Source organism: Ictalurus punctatus, chromosome 6 (genome assembly GCF_001660625.3).
Source record: "Ictalurus punctatus breed USDA103 chromosome 6, Coco_2.0, whole genome shotgun sequence".
Classification (NCBI taxonomy): domain Eukaryota; kingdom Metazoa; phylum Chordata; class Actinopteri; order Siluriformes; family Ictaluridae; genus Ictalurus; species Ictalurus punctatus.
The window spans coordinates 15,696,233-15,714,514 of NC_030421.2; the positions used below are offsets into that span (position 1 = coordinate 15,696,233).

Sequence of the window (18,282 nt, forward strand, 5' to 3'; positions counted from 1 at the left end):
GCTATCCTGCAACAATAGGGTAAGTGTTAGAGACATCCCTGATCCAGGGCTGAACCATCTCAACGACAGAAACTACTGTCAAATCCAGTGATTTAGGCCTTTGGGCCAGACCAGATGGCTTACTCAACAGATAAGTCCAAGGATCCTCACCAGTAAAGTTGATAACTTCAGGAAGAAAGGGGACCTTGAAATGAGACCTTTTTGCTTCCTCAGGAAAGGGTCAACCCAAAGCCCCTGTGTTCACACATTCCACAATCAGAGTACTCCATATAGCCTACAGAGGTAGTGACAGGCAATGTGAAAATTTATACAGCTTTAAAACAGCTGCACTCAACTATTTTCTGACATGTTTTCTTCTATTTTCTTTATGCTTATAACCATTAAGTTGCCACTAATTGTTCCATTTATGTAGCATGTATTCGTATAGTAGTACTAGTATGATTATTGTGTTTTACTATTAGTAGTGTACTTAACAACAGTTAATGAATGTCTTGTGTGGTATGTGTGTGTTCATTGAATGATTTCCTTAAGGATAAGAGTAAGGACATTAGGGTAGAATGTTGTTATAAGTATATGATAATATTTCTAAACCAAGTTTTATCCACACAACATGGAAACTACCCATCTGCAATCTACAATGGACTAATTAACATCATGGGTGGAGAATATGGCTTACACCCTGCCTTAAGACAATGTTTGATTGGAGGAAACATTCTGAAGCTAGACTAGACCGAAAGAGTTCAAATCTTAGGACACCAAAGAAACCTTCTCTCAGATCTCAGATTCACTGAAGAACATCATCAAATGGAGGGACAGAATTGACAGAGAGCCTCCAGAGCCAGACAGGAGACAACATCTGCTTATATATATATATATATATATATATATATATATATATATATATATATATATATATATATAGGTTTATTCCAACAGACATGCTTCTGTCAATTTTGATGTTGAGTGGACGTAACACCTGGATCAAGTGTCAAAGATTTGTCCATACAGTAAAATTTGCTTGATTTGTTTTGATGCATACTGTGTCACATAACCATCATTATGTGAGTCTGACAAACCAGTAGTACACTGAGATACAAAATCAGTTGGCATGACTTTCTAACATAAATCAGCCCAGAAAGTGTCAGTGCCGAACCTTATGTCAACAAAAATCTGTCAGTTGATTTAAAAAAATTGATGAAAGCAATCTTTATAAGAGCTGACATGAGTTTGAAAAACCCTTCATGAATTATTTTTTGTAGATTTGTCCATTGATATGAAGGGCTAATGCAAATGTCATGTAGTCTTATGAACATCACTTTAAACAAAGTGTTAGTTAAAGTATACATTAAGTTAATTGTCTGACCTTTTTTATTTGACATATGTGAAATTGCTCCAGGTGAGTCTTCTACTCACATATTTACACACTTTGTTAAAGATAATTGCCTTTTAGTCAAATTTCTTCCATATATACTGTAGATATGCTCACTGCAAAGAATTCACAATTTGGGGAAAATTTAACAGCTTTGCCAGTACACATGAATAATTTATAATTTATTTGAAAGTGTAGATGATGATCTAGACTAAATGACATGGAGAATGATTGTGAAACTTGGGAAAGCTCTGAGAACTTAGGGTTGGACTTCTAAGCACCTTCTGCTTTTCGCCAGAAAGCGTTGAATAGTAGGGGATTATAAAAGATAAAAGTAATAGATCACAGTTTAAAAGATTGTAAGTTGGTACACCCTTATTTCTCATGCTTAGCAATCTCAATAATACCATGATGATTGTGCAGCTTGATCCTCTTTATCATATACATGTCTATGAAGGTTTTCAGTCATCCAGCTTATTTTAAATGTGTAGCAGTAGTAAGCTAAGGTGACATGGCTTGTGGTATAATGTCCTCTCATTAAATGAGTGGTGAAATGTTTCAATATTATGTCACAGGTCCAGATATTGATATCTACAAAGTCTCCTCATCATCTTCAGGGCCACTACTGGGAAGTGCAAGAAGTGACTCTTTCAACAGAATGTCATCCACCTTCTTTGCACTGTCCTCTGACTCCTCAGGAATGGATGGTGGTAGGCTGTCAGCATCTGAATTGTTAAGCACATAGCCTGGCAGGGCCATGTGGGCACTGATGGAGGGGGCTCCAGTGCTGCGGTATACCCGGCTGGAGAAGAGCATGGTGGAGCGCGTACCAGATGCTCCTGTGGCCAGGTGTGATTGGCTGCTGGTGCTGTTGTTGAGGCCTGTTGGCACTGAGCCGTAGCGGTAAGTGCCACACACTACTGGACCCTTCCAGTTGAAGGCCAGATTCCAGCGTGTCCAGGTTTTTTTTATTTCTGTCTGGACCTGAGGGAGAGAGAAGGAGATGGATGTCAGGTTAACACTAATCACAGTGACTAATTCATCATTAGTGGTTTAAACTAAACAAATTCTGTTCAAGATACAGCATCAACCTGCACAAATGAGCTTTTAAAGACTCACCTCTCCATTGCAGTAACAGTAGATTATGGACACAAAGAAACCCTAGATGAGAAAAAGAAAAAAAACAAGTTTTCAGACACATTCTTAATTGGTTATTTGTAACAAATACATTTATAATAGATTCATCACTGTAGACTCTTCACCATCCTTGCATGAATGTATATACCATTGAATGAATTTCCTACATCACGCAGGGATATATTGAACATGAATGATTGTGGCACAAGGGACAACAATAAAGTGGGAAAATCTAAATGTTATTTTTCATATCTGAGGAACCAATTGGGAGATGATTGAAGAAATATCCAACATAAATAAATACGAAGCTATTGAGACTCCATCTACAATTTTACATCTCCAAGAATTCTCTTTGTGAAAACATGCTTTGTATCATCATATAATAACTAAGAATAACTGATTCCTGAACCATTTTTGACCACTGCTATTAGGGAATACCACTGCCAAGAAGGGGTGTACTTGGTCTGCAACAATGTTTAGGTAGGTGGTACGTGTCAAAGTAACATCCACATGAATGCCAGTACCCAAGGTTTTCCAGAGCATCACACTGCCTTTGCCAGCTTGCCTTCTTACTATAGTGCATCCTGGTGCCATCTCTTCCCCAGGTAAGTGACACTCACACACCCGGCATTCCACATTATGTCAAAGAAAACATGATTTATCAGACCAGGCCACCTTCTTCCATTGATCCGTGGTCCAGTACTGATGCTCACGTGCCCATTGTAGGTTCTTTCGGCAGTGGACAGGGGTTAGCATGGGCACTCTGACTGGTCAGCATCGGTCAACATAACCCCCACATGCAGCAAGCTACAATACATTGTGTGCTCTGACACCTTTCTATCATAGCCAGCATTACCTTTTTTTTTTTAGAAACTTGTGCTACAGTAGCTCTTCTCTGGGATCGGACCAGACAGGCTAGCCTTCACTCTGCACGCACACCAATGAGCCTTGGGTGCCCATGATCCTGTCTGCAGTTCACTGGTTGTCCTTCCTTGGACCTTTGAAAGGTACTAACCACTGCATACCGGGAACACCCCACAAGACCTGTCCTTTTGGAAATGCTCTGACCCAGTCATCTAACAATCACAATTTAGCCCTTGTCAAAGCTGCTCATATTTTTTTCGCTTGCCCATTTTGCTGCTTCCTACGCATCAAGAACTGACTGTTCACTTGCTGCCTAATATATCCCACCATTCAATTCACTTGTCAGTGGTTTTAATGTCATGGCTGATCGGTGTATATCCATGTCTAGGCTTATAAATGAACACTGATATCATGACAGATCATCAGTACTGACTTGCTTTTGGACAATGTTATGACTTAGAATACTCTGATCACTGGTTTGAGCCATGCTGCAATAAGGCAGAATCAGTTAAAAGAAGTCATATTCTTAGTGTGTAACCTAGGCACCTATCTGTATGAACATCATTTAAAACATTGCACTTGTCATAATACTTGCAACCTGTCTGTATACAAATCATATTTTGTAACATTTTTTGTAAATGCCTCAAATACCAATAATACAGCTTTTATTATAGTATAGTGTGCTAAGAATCATGTCAGAAAAGTACTTAAAAGTATTGAAAAGAAACGTGTACATGCTCACAATAAATGCAAGAACTTACAAAAATTATTAACTTTTTATGCAAACAATTGTGTTTGGATTTAATGATTTATTTAGCTTGCTGTAGGTCTATGTAAGCCTCTGTTTGTCAATGATTAGCAGAAAGTCATGGCTGAGCAGAAAACACACAGAACTGTTTGCAAATCAAAAAAGCATAATCTGTCACAAATTAATTTTAATTAATCAGTTTTTGGCCACAGTTACAATGTAGGGATAAATGAATACACACTTTTCCTTCTTAGGGAAAGAAAAAACTAAGTAATAAAAACACAGTGTTTAAATATCAAACACTACATATGATAACAACTGTAAATCTACACATAAGCACTCTATTACCTATTACATTATGTAAGGCTCTTGTATATAATATTTTTATCAAAAAATCTATAAAAAAAAAAAGTCATAGCATACTTGGAGGAGCATTTTATTTTTAGTCTTAAATGTGCTATTACTAATCAGAGAATCTCCTAGTGAGATTCAAGCCCTAATTATACACAGGGTGATTTTTTTTTTAAAACATATAGTTTATTATAAATAGTGGGATAAACATCCTGTTCTTTTTTAGGATGAATCTACTCTAAACAAAATAAGTGCTGTTAGTATTAAAGCACTGGTCCATGTGGCCAATTATGTTTTCTCATTCTAAATGCTAGAGTAAGTATGTATTTATAAGTTGCCTTGTCTAATGGGATTGAAATCCACCCACTCTTGAAGCGTTATATATTTGTTTTCAAAACAGTACATGAACTATATATGATATTTTATTCCCTGCCTTGTGCCCCATGCTCCTTAGGATAGGCTCCAGGTTCCCCACGACCCAGTTCTCATGTATATCAGAGAAGGAACTCTGAACTACAGTTCATCAGCAGCCACTGCACCTCACTGCATCACAGTCTGCACCTGAATCATGTCATGTTAACGAGCACCTATGTGTATATAGCCACAGTTTGCACTGCACTCCTTGTCTTGTTTGTCTTTCTTTGTTGTTGTTATGTTGTCTCGTTTCTCTGCCTAGATTCCATTGTTTATGTGTTTAATCATTTGAGTTAGCACTTTTGTTTTATTTCAGTTAAATCTGCACTTGCATCCTACTCTCATCCTACTCTCAGTGTCGTAACAGATCTGCAAATACAGATAAGAGCTTTATTATACTAGAGACAGGCAGACAAATCCAAATCGTAAAACATATACGTGGTACAGGTGCAGGTGTGATGCAGTGGAGGTTCAATTTTAAACAGAATAAAGACCCTCAGTATACTGTCAATGCTACACTGGAGTGATTCAAAACCAAATATCCTGAATATGTTAGATGTTGGATAGTGCAGTTATCCGCACTGCCACAGTTTAGAGTAAACGATTAGCTACACGGTGGCATCAGTAACCTGGTCACCAAGTTGTGGGCCCCAGTGCAAGTGTACCATCTGTACTGTGGTTTGTTTCATCTGTGTACTTCAGACCATTTTTAACAATGAAAAAAGAATGTACATTTCCATAAAACATCACCTTAATATTGTGAGGTTCAAGTTGAGTTAGGTTGTGTTGTTAGGAGTTTAGGCTGAGTTAAGATTAAATGGCAGATAGAACTTCATAATATATATTATAGTGGCATTATTTATGGATACATACAGTACAATTATGGGGATCTCTTGATGATATTGAGATCATCTATTGAGAATGGACCTAAATAAAATCACGTGAGAGAGGGAAATTGAGAAATTGAGGCAAAAAACTTTGGACAGCTGATCTAACTTTGTATGAAGTGCAAAATTGACTGATAATGCTTTAGGATTCTAGCATTGATATTTCTGAATACTTAAATATTTAAATAATTGTGATATTTAAAACACTAATGTTATTATAGACATAGAATGCACTTGGATTCATTTCTATCTGAGCAGCTTTAGGATTTGTTGTAACTTGTTCTTTAGTAGCTTAGTTTAGGATTTGTTGTAACTTGTTCAAATAAGTTGTTTATCCTTATTTAAAGATAAAGCAATTCGGTCTATTGTATTTAGTTAGTATTTGGATGGAAAAGTGGAGGGATATACAGTAAATACTGAAAAACCACAAAACAATCTTGTAAGAAATGGGACAAGACTTATAAGGCTCCACTTGAATTCGTGTCGAGAAGGGGTCTCGGGTGGTGATAACATACATTTTTTAACCAATCCCACTGCTTTGCACCCAACCAAACTAGCAACACCCAGGTATTAAATAGAAAATTATGTTTGCATCAACAAGAAAACCGAGCCCTTCATGTTTAAAACCACACATCAAAGTTTTTTTTCCCAACTCAATATACTGACATTGGAGGCTTTGCTTTCTCCAGTGATAACAACGCTCAGTTATCTGCAGAGTTTAGATGAAATGATAATAAGTAGGCAGTTGTAGCCACTTGTATCATTTGTGAGATCAGATTTCAGGGTGGATTGCAAAGTTCACAAGGTATAAAGGTTTTTTTGCGTGTTAAACTATCATTTCATTAAATGACAAATGGCATTTCAACAAAATAGTTTTGGGCTTTGAGGGCAGATGCCAGCTCTTCCAGAATTAGCATTTGAAAGCTGCAAAAAAAAAAAACAACCCAAAAAACACTGTGAGTCAGACCCACAGAGCTGGCTGTACAGAGACCAAATTGTATGCATTGGCTAGTAGTATTCTCAGGGGATTACATTAGCAGGATCCTCTAAAATCAGGGGGAAAAAAAGAAGGCAAAAATAAAACAAAATATGGATATTTGGCTTGGCCTGTTTCCACTGCTTAATTTCCATGACTCTCTTGAGGACTAGCCAAAATTACTAGATATTATATTGGTAACATCTTACATTAACATTCCCTTAATGGAAATTTTTAACACAATAGCTGATCATGAATATACCATGAACTTCAGCATTAATGCATAATAAATAACATTAACAAAGTAGCTAACAATTATATTTCTTGATTTAAAAATAAAATAAAAAATAACACAAATAAGCCAAATAAGCAGCATGAAGTCAATGTTCTTAAAATCAATGAGTATATTTAAGCCCAAAACGACTAATATAAACAAGCACCTTATTTAATTAAGTAGAAAAATACCTAAGGGTGAATAGTAAGTTCCAATAATTACACCAGGAGAACAGCGTCCCAGAGTTTAGTATGTTGTCAACATTTTATAACATGCTGCCATTAAATTTATGTAGATTTTTAATCATGTTAATCATTGTTAATCATTTTTAATGAATAAACATTAGTCAGTGCAGACCTGTGTTAATGTGTTAATGTTCTTTGTTACCTAGTTAATTTTACTGACACTGTATTCATACTGAAGTCTAGTATTTATTAATGCTAATTTGTGAAATAAATAATGTTAGCTAAGGGAATGGTAATGTAAAACTTTACCATATATAATTGTTTAAAAATCAGGATGATGGAAATCTGGGGCATGTACAAAGAAGGAAAAAAATATCAATGTGAAAGACCTGATGTTTAACCTAAGTTTGTGTATAGGACTTTACGTGGCCTGTGTGCGTGTTTAATTTATGTATGCTTGCACTGAAAGCCAGTATGAGTTGGGGATTCCAATAACAAAGAGTTCCAATAACTTCTGCATTCAAAAACCGATTTGAAGAAATTGAACCAGTGTAAGGTTGGATAATATATATTTCTGTCAAAACACAAATCTTGCCTTCTGTAAATGCATATGCTGAATGTGTGAGGAGATAGGGAGATACAAAAATGAGCTGCCAGAAAGTGCAAGATGCCCAAACCACACATAGGATTTTCAGGCTAAACAGCAGCTGTCATGCTGTACTTCATAGTCACAGACAGGAGAGTGTGAAGTCTGTGCAATCAGGAGCACAGGCTTTGTCAAAACAGCAGATGATTTGGAGGTCTCATGAATAAATTTACTAAATGTATAAGACTTGGATTTAAAACTGTCACTGAAGATTTTACAAAAGATTGCACAATTCCTGTACTATCATTGTACACACTTACTGTGGAAACATCAGCTTTCAAGAATACCACATATACAGCACTGAGTGAACTGAGAAATTTCCAGCACATTGTACTTTGCTAGTGGAAATGTTGGTATAAGTGGTTGTTCTGTGTGCCTGTAGAAGAAGAGAATATTCTCCCATCTATATCTGTGCTAATAAGTAGACATTTCTATCTCCTCTCAAAAGACTTTTGACAGTTTCTTTACATGCTGTATTTCAAATGTCTTTCTTAGACCAAACTTAAAAACAACATGGAGTTTGAGTAAGAAAACTTGCTTTGCAATCTTACATGGTTTTCCACAGTTACAAGTAAAACATTACATTGTTCTACCGTTTTGTTCTACCTGTTTGTACCTATTCTGATTACATTAGGTATACGAGCACTTAACCAATGATTAAATACCTGGAAAGAGTTGAAGAAGAGCTCGCAGTACATGCGCACTTCCCAGCCGAATCCCTTGAAGGTGTGTGGCATCCCCACAAACACAATGTAGTGTACACCAAAAACGAACACCAACACCAGCGTGGATTTAGCCAGCTTCCTGGTTACAGACACAAAGGTTGAGGTGGGAGAAGGGAGCCATTACACTGTTTACTATCTTGTTAATATAAATGCGTAACATGGATCATCATACTGTGCACAAATTAGCCTATGGAGCCTGTGGGCTGAGATTAAGTTTTCTATATGTAATATAACATAGTAAAAGGAAGGGACAACCTACAGTTTCAAATAGCTAACACTATACAGTACATAATCGCAATATTGGGATAAAGTAAGTTAATTCGTTCATTCATCTTCTGTAAATACTTTATCCTGGTCAGAGCTGCAGTGGATCTGGGACCAATCCCGAGGAATACTGAGTGCTAAACACTGATACAAACTTGATGGGAAGCCAGGGGGGTCAATTTATAGTAGCTAAGCCACCTACTGGCATGGATTTGGGAGGTGTCATAAAACTGGAGTACGTGGACAAATTCCACATAGAAACTCTGCACCGATAGTAACTTGACTTCAGTGCCACCCCACCAATCCAAGTAATTATATTTTACACAAAGCTCTGTATTATCAGGATATTTCAAAGCATAACTTCACAGTATTATAATAAATTCAGTGTGACATTTCAGGGAACATATTGGAGAACGTCATATGGGGATTGACTAGAGATAATATTGGGCATGAAAATCCTCAAATGATCCACCAACTATCCACCAACACCTACAGAAGAATCAATGAGGTACAATAATGATCCCACTTACACACAAAATCTAAAACTTTAGTAATACTGGAGAAGATGAAAGTTTGGAGAATATAACTAGCAAAGAAAAGTAATAAATGAGGTGTTCATTTAATGATGAGAGCAATTTAAAAGCGCACAGCTAAACAATGCAATGTGACTGCACCCTCTCTTATAAATTTGTAAACATGGGTGATGTGGCCTTGACTGAACAATGCCATCTGGCCAGACTGGCAGCTGTGATATATTGCATAGTGCAGTGGGATAGTGTCCAAAAGCACTGAACTGATTACTGTTATTAACCACAGAAAATTGTGTGCCTTCGCAGTTTACTTCCTCCCAGACTGAATGCTTATATGGACAAATGGCCTTTTCACACTAGAAAGCAAAAGGAAGTAATTATCATCACTTTATGTGCATGATCTGGGATTTTTCACCCCATTTGTGATCAAAGAGCAGTTAAACCTATTTTTTTATTTTATTTTTTTTATTTAGATTTATTGGATTTAAATCAGCAAACACACAGCACCAAAGAGAAGAGGGGTTCTGATAACAAAATCGAATACTGATACTGTGATCATAAGAAAATTATGTTGTCTATAAGCAGCTGCACTGGGGAGTCTATTTCTTCCTTGACTCAAGACTCAAGAGCATTAACAGTTGCCTGAAGCTCTTTTCTTATTTACAACAACTTAATACCACTGGGGCTATTCACTTCAGGAATTCCAATGCCAGTGTTCCATTGAATAATATAAATTTCAGTACCAATACCCCATGATTTACATCAGTACTTATGAAGTGATGGAGGTAAAATCCCAAGGCTGTTGCACAAACCTGTACTGTTTTCTCGTGTCATATCGGCCTGCGTTGGTCTCTCGGATCTTGGTTGCCAGCACCCGAACAATATTCACAAATAGGATAAAGTTTAGCTGAGAAAGAGAGAATGGGAAAAAATAGAATCACTGGGGTGATAAATTGCTTACAGAAGTATAAATCAGATATGTATTTGTCAGTTCAGTGTAAACCCTCCTTTCTCTTATTATAATGGGAATTAAAATATCCTTCCTACAAAGAAATAAAACACATCTTATATCCAAGACATTTTTAGAGCATCCAAACATCCCCCCCCCCACACACACACATCCCTCACATACACACACCTTGAACTCTTTATAAAGCTGTCAAAGTTTCAGAATATCTTATACAGATAGATAAACCCCAAACCATCAACTACTAGTTTAGTAAATGTAAAGTTACAAAATACAAGTCACTTATATGGCAGGCTAGAAACAGAATTTGTAAGAGACCCAAATATCTGTTCAGGTCATGCTCAAAGACAATGCAGCAAATTCATTAGGACTGACAGGTGCTGAGCTTACTAACGAATTTACACACATAATCACAGTTTGAGAATCAAAGCCTGTCACTGCGGGTTGCCACCAGATGGCTATTTTTGTTTGAATAACAAATGTTTTGTTTAGCATTTGGAATGAGATTAATGGATTTTTTTTTTTTTTTTTCTGGTTGAGGAATTATTTGAAAACTGATAATTGCTTGCTGAATGTCTGTACACATTTGAGGGCCTGTGAGTCAGATTTCTAACAGAATTAAAACTGACATCTGAAATGCATACTTTTAGTCAAAAATAAATAAATAATAAAAAAAGTGGAATCCAAAAACAAGTGAGTTGATATTTATTTGGCGTCTAATATGAGACTGGCTTTTATTGGTGTCTTTGGAATTTGTATTATATTTGTACATTTATATTTGAAATGCATTCAAAATCATATATGTTAAAACCATTTCAGATGGATTTTTTTACATATTTATAGACATAGATGAGGCTAATTTCCCCCTGTATTTTCTTCAGCAGAAGATGATTTAATGTTGCATAGAATACAAATCCACTTTTAAAAATATATACATAAATAAAGCACTGGCAAGGAAGTCATTAAAATGTAAATAAAGCACTGGCAAGGAAGTCATTAAAATGTACTACAACAAGATAATGGGAAGTGGACATGTAGGAAATATATAAATAAACAGAGAGACAATATACAGACATGGGTGTGTAAGGTTTTCTCATGTTGGTGTTTTGATGATGGTGGTAGAGGGCACTGTCTAACATTGTACTGCGAAATCTCCTATAGGTGTTCAACTGGGTTGAGATCTGGTAAATGTAAAGGCCTTAGTTTTAGATCATTGTTGTCCTCTGTAATTGATTCAGTAAACCCTCATGCTTTGTGGATGGGGGAATTATCATACTGGAAGAGACCACTCCCATTGGCATAAGAATGTTTAATCATAGAAGGTGCTCAGTCAGAAGAAATTAGTATTGATTAGCTTATTTCTAAGTGGAATTATCAGCAAAATTCAGCAACATAACTACTTTTCACACAAACGGATTTGTTAAATTGATTTGTTAAATTATTCAATCATTCAACTGATGACACCATCAAACACGTCCTACACACAGTCCTGAGTCACCTGGACACCAGGAAGGGAAGTTATGTTAAAATGCTGTTGTTTACTGCAGCTCAGCAATTAAAACTATAATTTCCTCCAAATTCACTACCAACTTCCCTGTCTCAGTGCAGGTAGTGTCCTGAGCCCCCTGATATACACTTTGTACACTTACAGTATGACTGTGTGGCCACTTCCAACTCTACCACCATTGTCAAGTTTTCTGATGATACTGTTATGGTGGGCCTGATCTCTCTTAATGTTGAGAAGGCCGACTTCGAGGAGATTAAAAGCCTGGAGATACCCAGGATCTAAGATCCGCTAGGTTCTGAAACCCAACTCCCTTCGGCCGAAAAGTGAGCGAGCCGCGAGCGGAGCTGCCTGATTGTAAGGCGTTCACAATGCGCACAGTCAGACGTCTTGAGGGCTGCACTGGCGTGCTACACTCCTAGACACTTCACACAGAAAGTGTGTCCGCCCCGCTCCCCCATGATGAAACGGGCGCAGGCGTAACACACTTCCTGAATTCTCTCTCATTCATACTTCTCTCTCTCTCTCTCTCTCTCTCTCACCCTCTCTCTCTCTCTCTCTCTTTTTAAAGGGACAGAAAAATAAAGAGATTTTTCTCTCTTTTTTTGGAAAAGAAATGAAGAGTCTTTTTGCGAGTTTAACATTTATCCATTTGAGTTCAAAATGTAAGCACAATAATATTGCCCCTGCTAATACCTCTTTTGAGTCTGGTTTCTCTCAAGGATTCTTCCTCATACTCTTTCTGGATGTTTTTATTGTGCACCATTGGCTCTGCTTTGAAACATTGACTACTGTTAAAACTATCCAAACAAATTCACATACAGGATGCACATTTTATTATTTTCACAGCACTACTCAAGGCCACTTTTGGAAAATTATGGTGTGTCCGAGGTCCTGTGGGCAGTGTAAAATGCTAGTTCAATTACTTATTAATAACACATAAACCAATTGTGACAAAAAGTTGTGGCAGAAAACACCACTGAGAGAGGGAATACTTTGCAGACAAAAAAAACTCTATAATTATATGATTATCATTTCAATATAGTTTATAATAATTTATAATCTATAATAATTTATAGTTTATAATCTATAAAATAGAGATTTGGGGTTAGTGACCATTAGTGTATGTTGGTAACCTAGGAAAGTGGTGACATATGTTACCTTTTAAGCCTTAAACCATTTCCTTACTGGAACCATTATAGAAGGTTGTATTATGACATAGCTATTGAACTGCTGCCTTAAAATACAACTTAGTTATTAGACAACAAGGCGTCATAACAAGACAGATGCCTTCTCTTTCAGACACACTCAATGAGAAATACCAGAAATACACTCAGACAATCCAATGATTTTACATATTAAATAAAAACATATATAAAGTACATATGCAATGGCAAATATCTCAATGAATATGAATACTGAATAACAAAACTTAATATGAAAATTCAGTTTCTTCAGACTTTCTTAATATACACTGTTCTTATCCATATCAGAAGTGCTGTGAGTCTTACATATAAATTATTCTGCAAATCAGCTAAGCTCCTTGTGCCCTGTGCTTATATCTACCAAGCATTACACCTGTGCCCAAGCACCGGAGGAACCCAGTAATAGACTTGACTCAGATTAAGAGAACATAAAGCCGCAGAATGAAGTGAAGAGCTACAGTGCCCTCCACTAATATTGGCACCCTTGGTAAATATGAGCAAAAAATTCACAGCCTTCTCTGCTCATATTGACCAAGGGTGCCAATATTAGTGTAGGGCACTGTGTTTGGAAAGAACAGAGTTCGCTACATTTTCATTTCTTGCTGCATTCAGAATTCAGATTTCATTGCACAAACAGATACATTAAATATGCAAATCAGTTTATTTGAGATAGCATCAATTATTTACTTGTGAGCATTGCACTAAATTAATCAATAAATATAAAGTTATGGAATGTAATCTTTAATTTCAGAACTGTTTTTGTTCATAGTGACCCATTTCATGTGACTACATAATAGGACTGAAATAATATAATTTTAAATTACAAAGTGTCCTTGGTTACCTGAAAAGTCTTAATTTGTCTGAAATTACACTATATAAATTTAAGGTGTTAATTAGTATTAAATTATACCTGATCTTAGTGTTGCACTGTAGCCATTTTAGTGGTCATAAATTATGTGTTACAGGACCTGGTTGGAAGAGTGCAGAAGTTGTGTAATATTTTAGTTGAAATATGCATGTGTGTTAATTGTGTAATGTTAATGTGTGTAAAGGATTGTTCTGCAGTATTACATGTGAAAGGCTTTGTGCATATGAAAGATTTTTACTGTGCTTTTGTATATAGGAGCATTTGCCTCCTTTCTTTTTAGGGTCATATATGTAACTCCCTCATTCTGCATAGATGAGTCTCTCATCCATTTTAGAGGAACAACTATAGAGTACAAAACAGAAACAAAGCATCCATTAAAAAAACGTGCACCACCTGTCATTGTTGTTGCTACACACTCACTAACTTGCTTCATCAATGTCTATATGATGTCAAGGACTGCATGATAGGGGCATTTATTCATCCTTCTCTAAACACCTGGAAATGAGAGGTGTTTCTATATCTGGTATATAATTATAAACCTGGTCTTCACAAAGTTTGATCAAATGATGGAAAATATGATGTGAATGTAAAGGCCACTCCACCCCTTGAAAACCCAAACTCTTTTAAAAGCATAAGTGAAGCTTTTCTCTGCATTTAACTAAATGGCATAGAGTAGTGCTGAGTCATTCTAATCTGTCTGTGTGTGTGTACTGAACTATGTAAATTACGTTTTATACCACATCCATCCATCTTCTACCACTCACTCCTTCTTCAGGAGGCCACCGTGCGCCCGTTTTATACCTATACATACATATACATACATATACATACATATACACACACACACACACACACACACACACACACACACACACACACAGCTACAGCTTGTGTTCAGCTTGAGAGTTTAATGAAAACTAAAAATTATTCAGACAGTTATTCATTATTTCAGCTCAGTCAGTGACAAACAGCAGAGGGACCCAATAATATTGTAAGCCAGCTAGTGCATATCACCAATCAGAGTTGAGGCTACTCTGAGAACAGCTGAGGTTAGAAGTAAAGTTGAAGTAAAGTGGAAGAATTGGAGACTGAGTGATTGAAAATATCCATGGGAAAAAACATGATTCTGGGTAGCAGACAGCGGAGCAGGGAGGCAGAGGGACATCCTCGGCAGTGTAGGAAAGCAGGGCGATGTCCTTGGCGAGGCAGGAAAGCAGAGCGATGTCCTCAGCGTGGCAGGAAAGCAGAGCGACGTCCTTGGCGGGGCAGGAAGGCAGAGCGACACCCTCGGCGTGGCAGGAAGGCAGAGCGACGTCCTCGGCAGGGCAGGAAGGCAGAGTGACATCCTTGGCAGGGCAGGAAGGCAGAGTGACATCCTCGGCGGAGCAGGGAAGCAGAGCGACGTCCTCGGCAGGGCTGGAGCAGTACAGAAGTACAACCTCCTCCGCAGGACAGGAGAGGAGAGCAAAGTTCTCCGTGAGGTCCGAGGGAAGCTCCAAGATTTCCACGAGGCCATAAAGGGGAGCGAGGTTCTCCGTGAGACCAGGGAGAGTAGCGAGGTTCTCCGCGAGGCCAAAGGGAGGAAGGATGCTCTCCGCGGAGCATGAGGGGGGAACAATGTCCTCCGTGGAGCAGAAATGGGGAGTGAAATACGGCGCGCAGCAAAGAAGAGGAACGACGTCTTCAGCGGAACATGAAGGCAGAGCAACGTCCTCCACAAAGCAGGATGGCAGAGAGACGACCTCAGTTAAGCAGGATGGCAGAGCAACGACCTCAGCCAAGCAGGAAGTCAGAGCGACGACCTCAGCCGAGCAGGATGGCAGAGCGACGTCCTCAGCCGAGCAGGAAGGCAGAGCGACATCCTCAGTTGAACAGGAAAGCAGAGCGAGGTCCTTAGCCGAGCAGGTAGGCAGAGCGAACTTCTCAGCCAAGCAGGAAGGCGGAGTGGCATCCTCAGCGGTGCAGGCAAACAGAGCGGCATACTCAGAGGTGCAGGAAGGCAGAGCGACGACCTCAGCTGAGCATGAAGGCAGAGCGACGTCCTCAGCTGAGCAGGAAAGCACAGCGGTGTTGAATACAGGGTTGTTGAACAGAGGGGAGTACTTGGGAATGTCATGGCCACGGAGCAATATCTTCAGCCAACCCAGGTGACTGAGCGGTGTCCTCAGCTGGACCGAAAAGCTGAGCGGCGTCCTCAGACAAGCAGGGAAGCTTACTTTCGTTCTCCGCTGACTCCATTTGCTGGACTAGAGCCATTATAGGGGAGGGAGGGTGTGAGATAGTACTAGCCCCGACCACAGACTCCCCCTTGTACCCGGACTCCTCCTCCTGTTGGTGTGGCATGGCGTAGTCCTCTGTGAACATAGGAGGTAAGTTGAAGCCCAGATAATTCCTGGCGACCTGCTGCTTTTGTAGTGCTGCTTGGTAATCCTCCGCCTGTTGGCGTAGCGTAGCAAAGTATTCCACGATCATCGGTGGCATCCTGACTCCCCAGTTCTCCATCCTGGCGATCTGCTGCTTCCGATTGTAGGTCTTTCATTCTGTCATGTTTCAAGGTTGGAGTTCGGAAGCAATCGCAGATTTTCAAAATAGTTTATTAAACAAAAAACAAAACAAAGACACTAAGACAACTTGGCATAATACTATGGCAAAACTAAACAAAACTAACAAGATCAAGAAACATGGTAACATGGAACACAGAGGTCTAAGACAACGAAAGACAGAGAAACAGTGCAGACAATGGCTATTTATACACAAGTGTGCTCATTAACAAATGTGAATCAGGTGCAGGTGGTCATGTGACATGTAGTGCAGTGCAGTGGCTGATGGGAACTGAAGCCCAGTGTTTCCTTGATATATGACAGAGAGTAATATCTTTCAGAAGTTTCGCTGGATGAATAAATTGTTTAGCTGCTGTTCTTTGATTCTGGCAATATTTTCCTAAATCAAATTAAGATTCCAAGGGATCTAAGGCTTTCCTACATGTATTGGTGGAGAATATAGGTAACTAAATTTAACTATCTAAATTTTCATTAAATATAATGGTGGAGAATGCAACAATTTAACCCTAACAGCTAATTTCCTATACATATATTGGTGGAGAACGCGTGTGTTACGCTCCCACCGGCAGATAGCACTGTATCATAACAGCATACTGCGCCGACCACGCGGAAGCAGCAGACCAGCATGAGCGCTGCCTTGCTTGCCGAGTTTGAGTAATGGAGCCGATCGTTCTGGGAATCGAGTAACTTGCTATCCGAACGCATAGCTGAGCACCCCAGCCGCAGACCGGGCCATGTACCACATTGCCACCCGCGCAAGTTCCCCCTCTCCTGCTGCCTGAGAACTACGCCATGCTACGAGGGCAGCCGAGCTACACGGATTACTGGGGCTTCCCGCTGCCGGGGAACAGCGTTGCGCTACACAGGCAGCAGAGCTTACCGAACTCCTGGGGCTTCCCACTGCAGGGGAATTACACTACGCCATGCAGGCAGCAGAGCTACCCGAACTACTGGGGCTTCCTGCCGCCGGGGGACTACACTGCGCAATGCAAGCAGCAGGAGGTCGCAGCCCCAGAGTCCCAGCACGAGGTTAACGTGGCGACCTCGGAGCCTCCGCCTGAGGTCAACAGGGTGACCTCAGAGCTCCAGCCAGAGACCCGCGGGGAGGTCTCTGCCACCGAAAAAGCTGCCCTGCTGTCCTGTCCTGCTGAGGAAGCTGTTCCACTGCCCTGTTCTGCTGAGGAAGCTGTCCCGCTGCCCTGGTCCTGCTGAGGAAGCTATCCTGCTGTACTGTCCTGCTGAGGAAGCTGTTCCACTGCCCTGTTCTGCTGAGGAAGCTGTTCCACTGCCCTGTCCTGCTGAGGAAGCTATCCTGCGGTCCTGTCCTGCTGAGGAAGCTGTTCCACTGCCCTGTTCTGCTGAGGAAGCTGTTCCACTGCCCTGTTCTGCTGAGGAAGCTATCCTGCTGTCCTGTCCTGCTGAGGAAGCTGTCCCGCTGCGCTGTCCCGCTGAGGAAGCTATCCTGCTGTCCTGTCCTACTGAGGAAGCTGTCCCGCTTGCCCCGAGTTTCAATTCCACTGGGGGTGATACTCCGCCTGTCTACAGCCCAGCGAAGGCCACCTTTGTTTTCAGATCGTGAGACAGCTCACACAGGGGCCCCAGACCTTCTGAGTGTAATGGTGAATACGTGACGCATGCTAAGCGGTCTTGTTTGCGTGTCCTGTTCTTGTTCCATGCCTTGACTTCAGTTCTATGTTTAACCCGTTAATGTTGTCCAGTATAGACCGCGTTTCCTGCGTTTTGTCTGCTGTGTAAAAGTAAAGACGCTGATCTGCACCTGCTCCTGCCTCACCTCCCTGTATCATAA

General features: G+C 39.7%; 1 protein-coding gene across 1 annotated transcript in view; it reads right to left on the reverse strand.

Moving 5' to 3' along the window:
* Positions 1–1,372: 1,372 nt before the first annotated feature.
* pth2ra (parathyroid hormone 2 receptor a) overlaps positions 1,373–18,282 on the reverse strand; it is an 82,608-nt gene continuing 65,698 nt past the window's right edge. Inside the window, exons 10-13 of the mRNA XM_017469306.3 lie at positions 10,183–10,277; positions 8,517–8,655; positions 2,489–2,530; positions 1,373–2,353 (exon numbers count right to left, since the gene is read on the reverse strand). Coding sequence (XP_017324795.1) covers positions 1,961–2,353; positions 2,489–2,530; positions 8,517–8,655; positions 10,183–10,277 — 669 coding nt within the window. The 3' untranslated portion in view covers positions 1,373–1,960. The remainder of the gene's footprint in view (positions 2,354–2,488; positions 2,531–8,516; positions 8,656–10,182; positions 10,278–18,282) is intronic.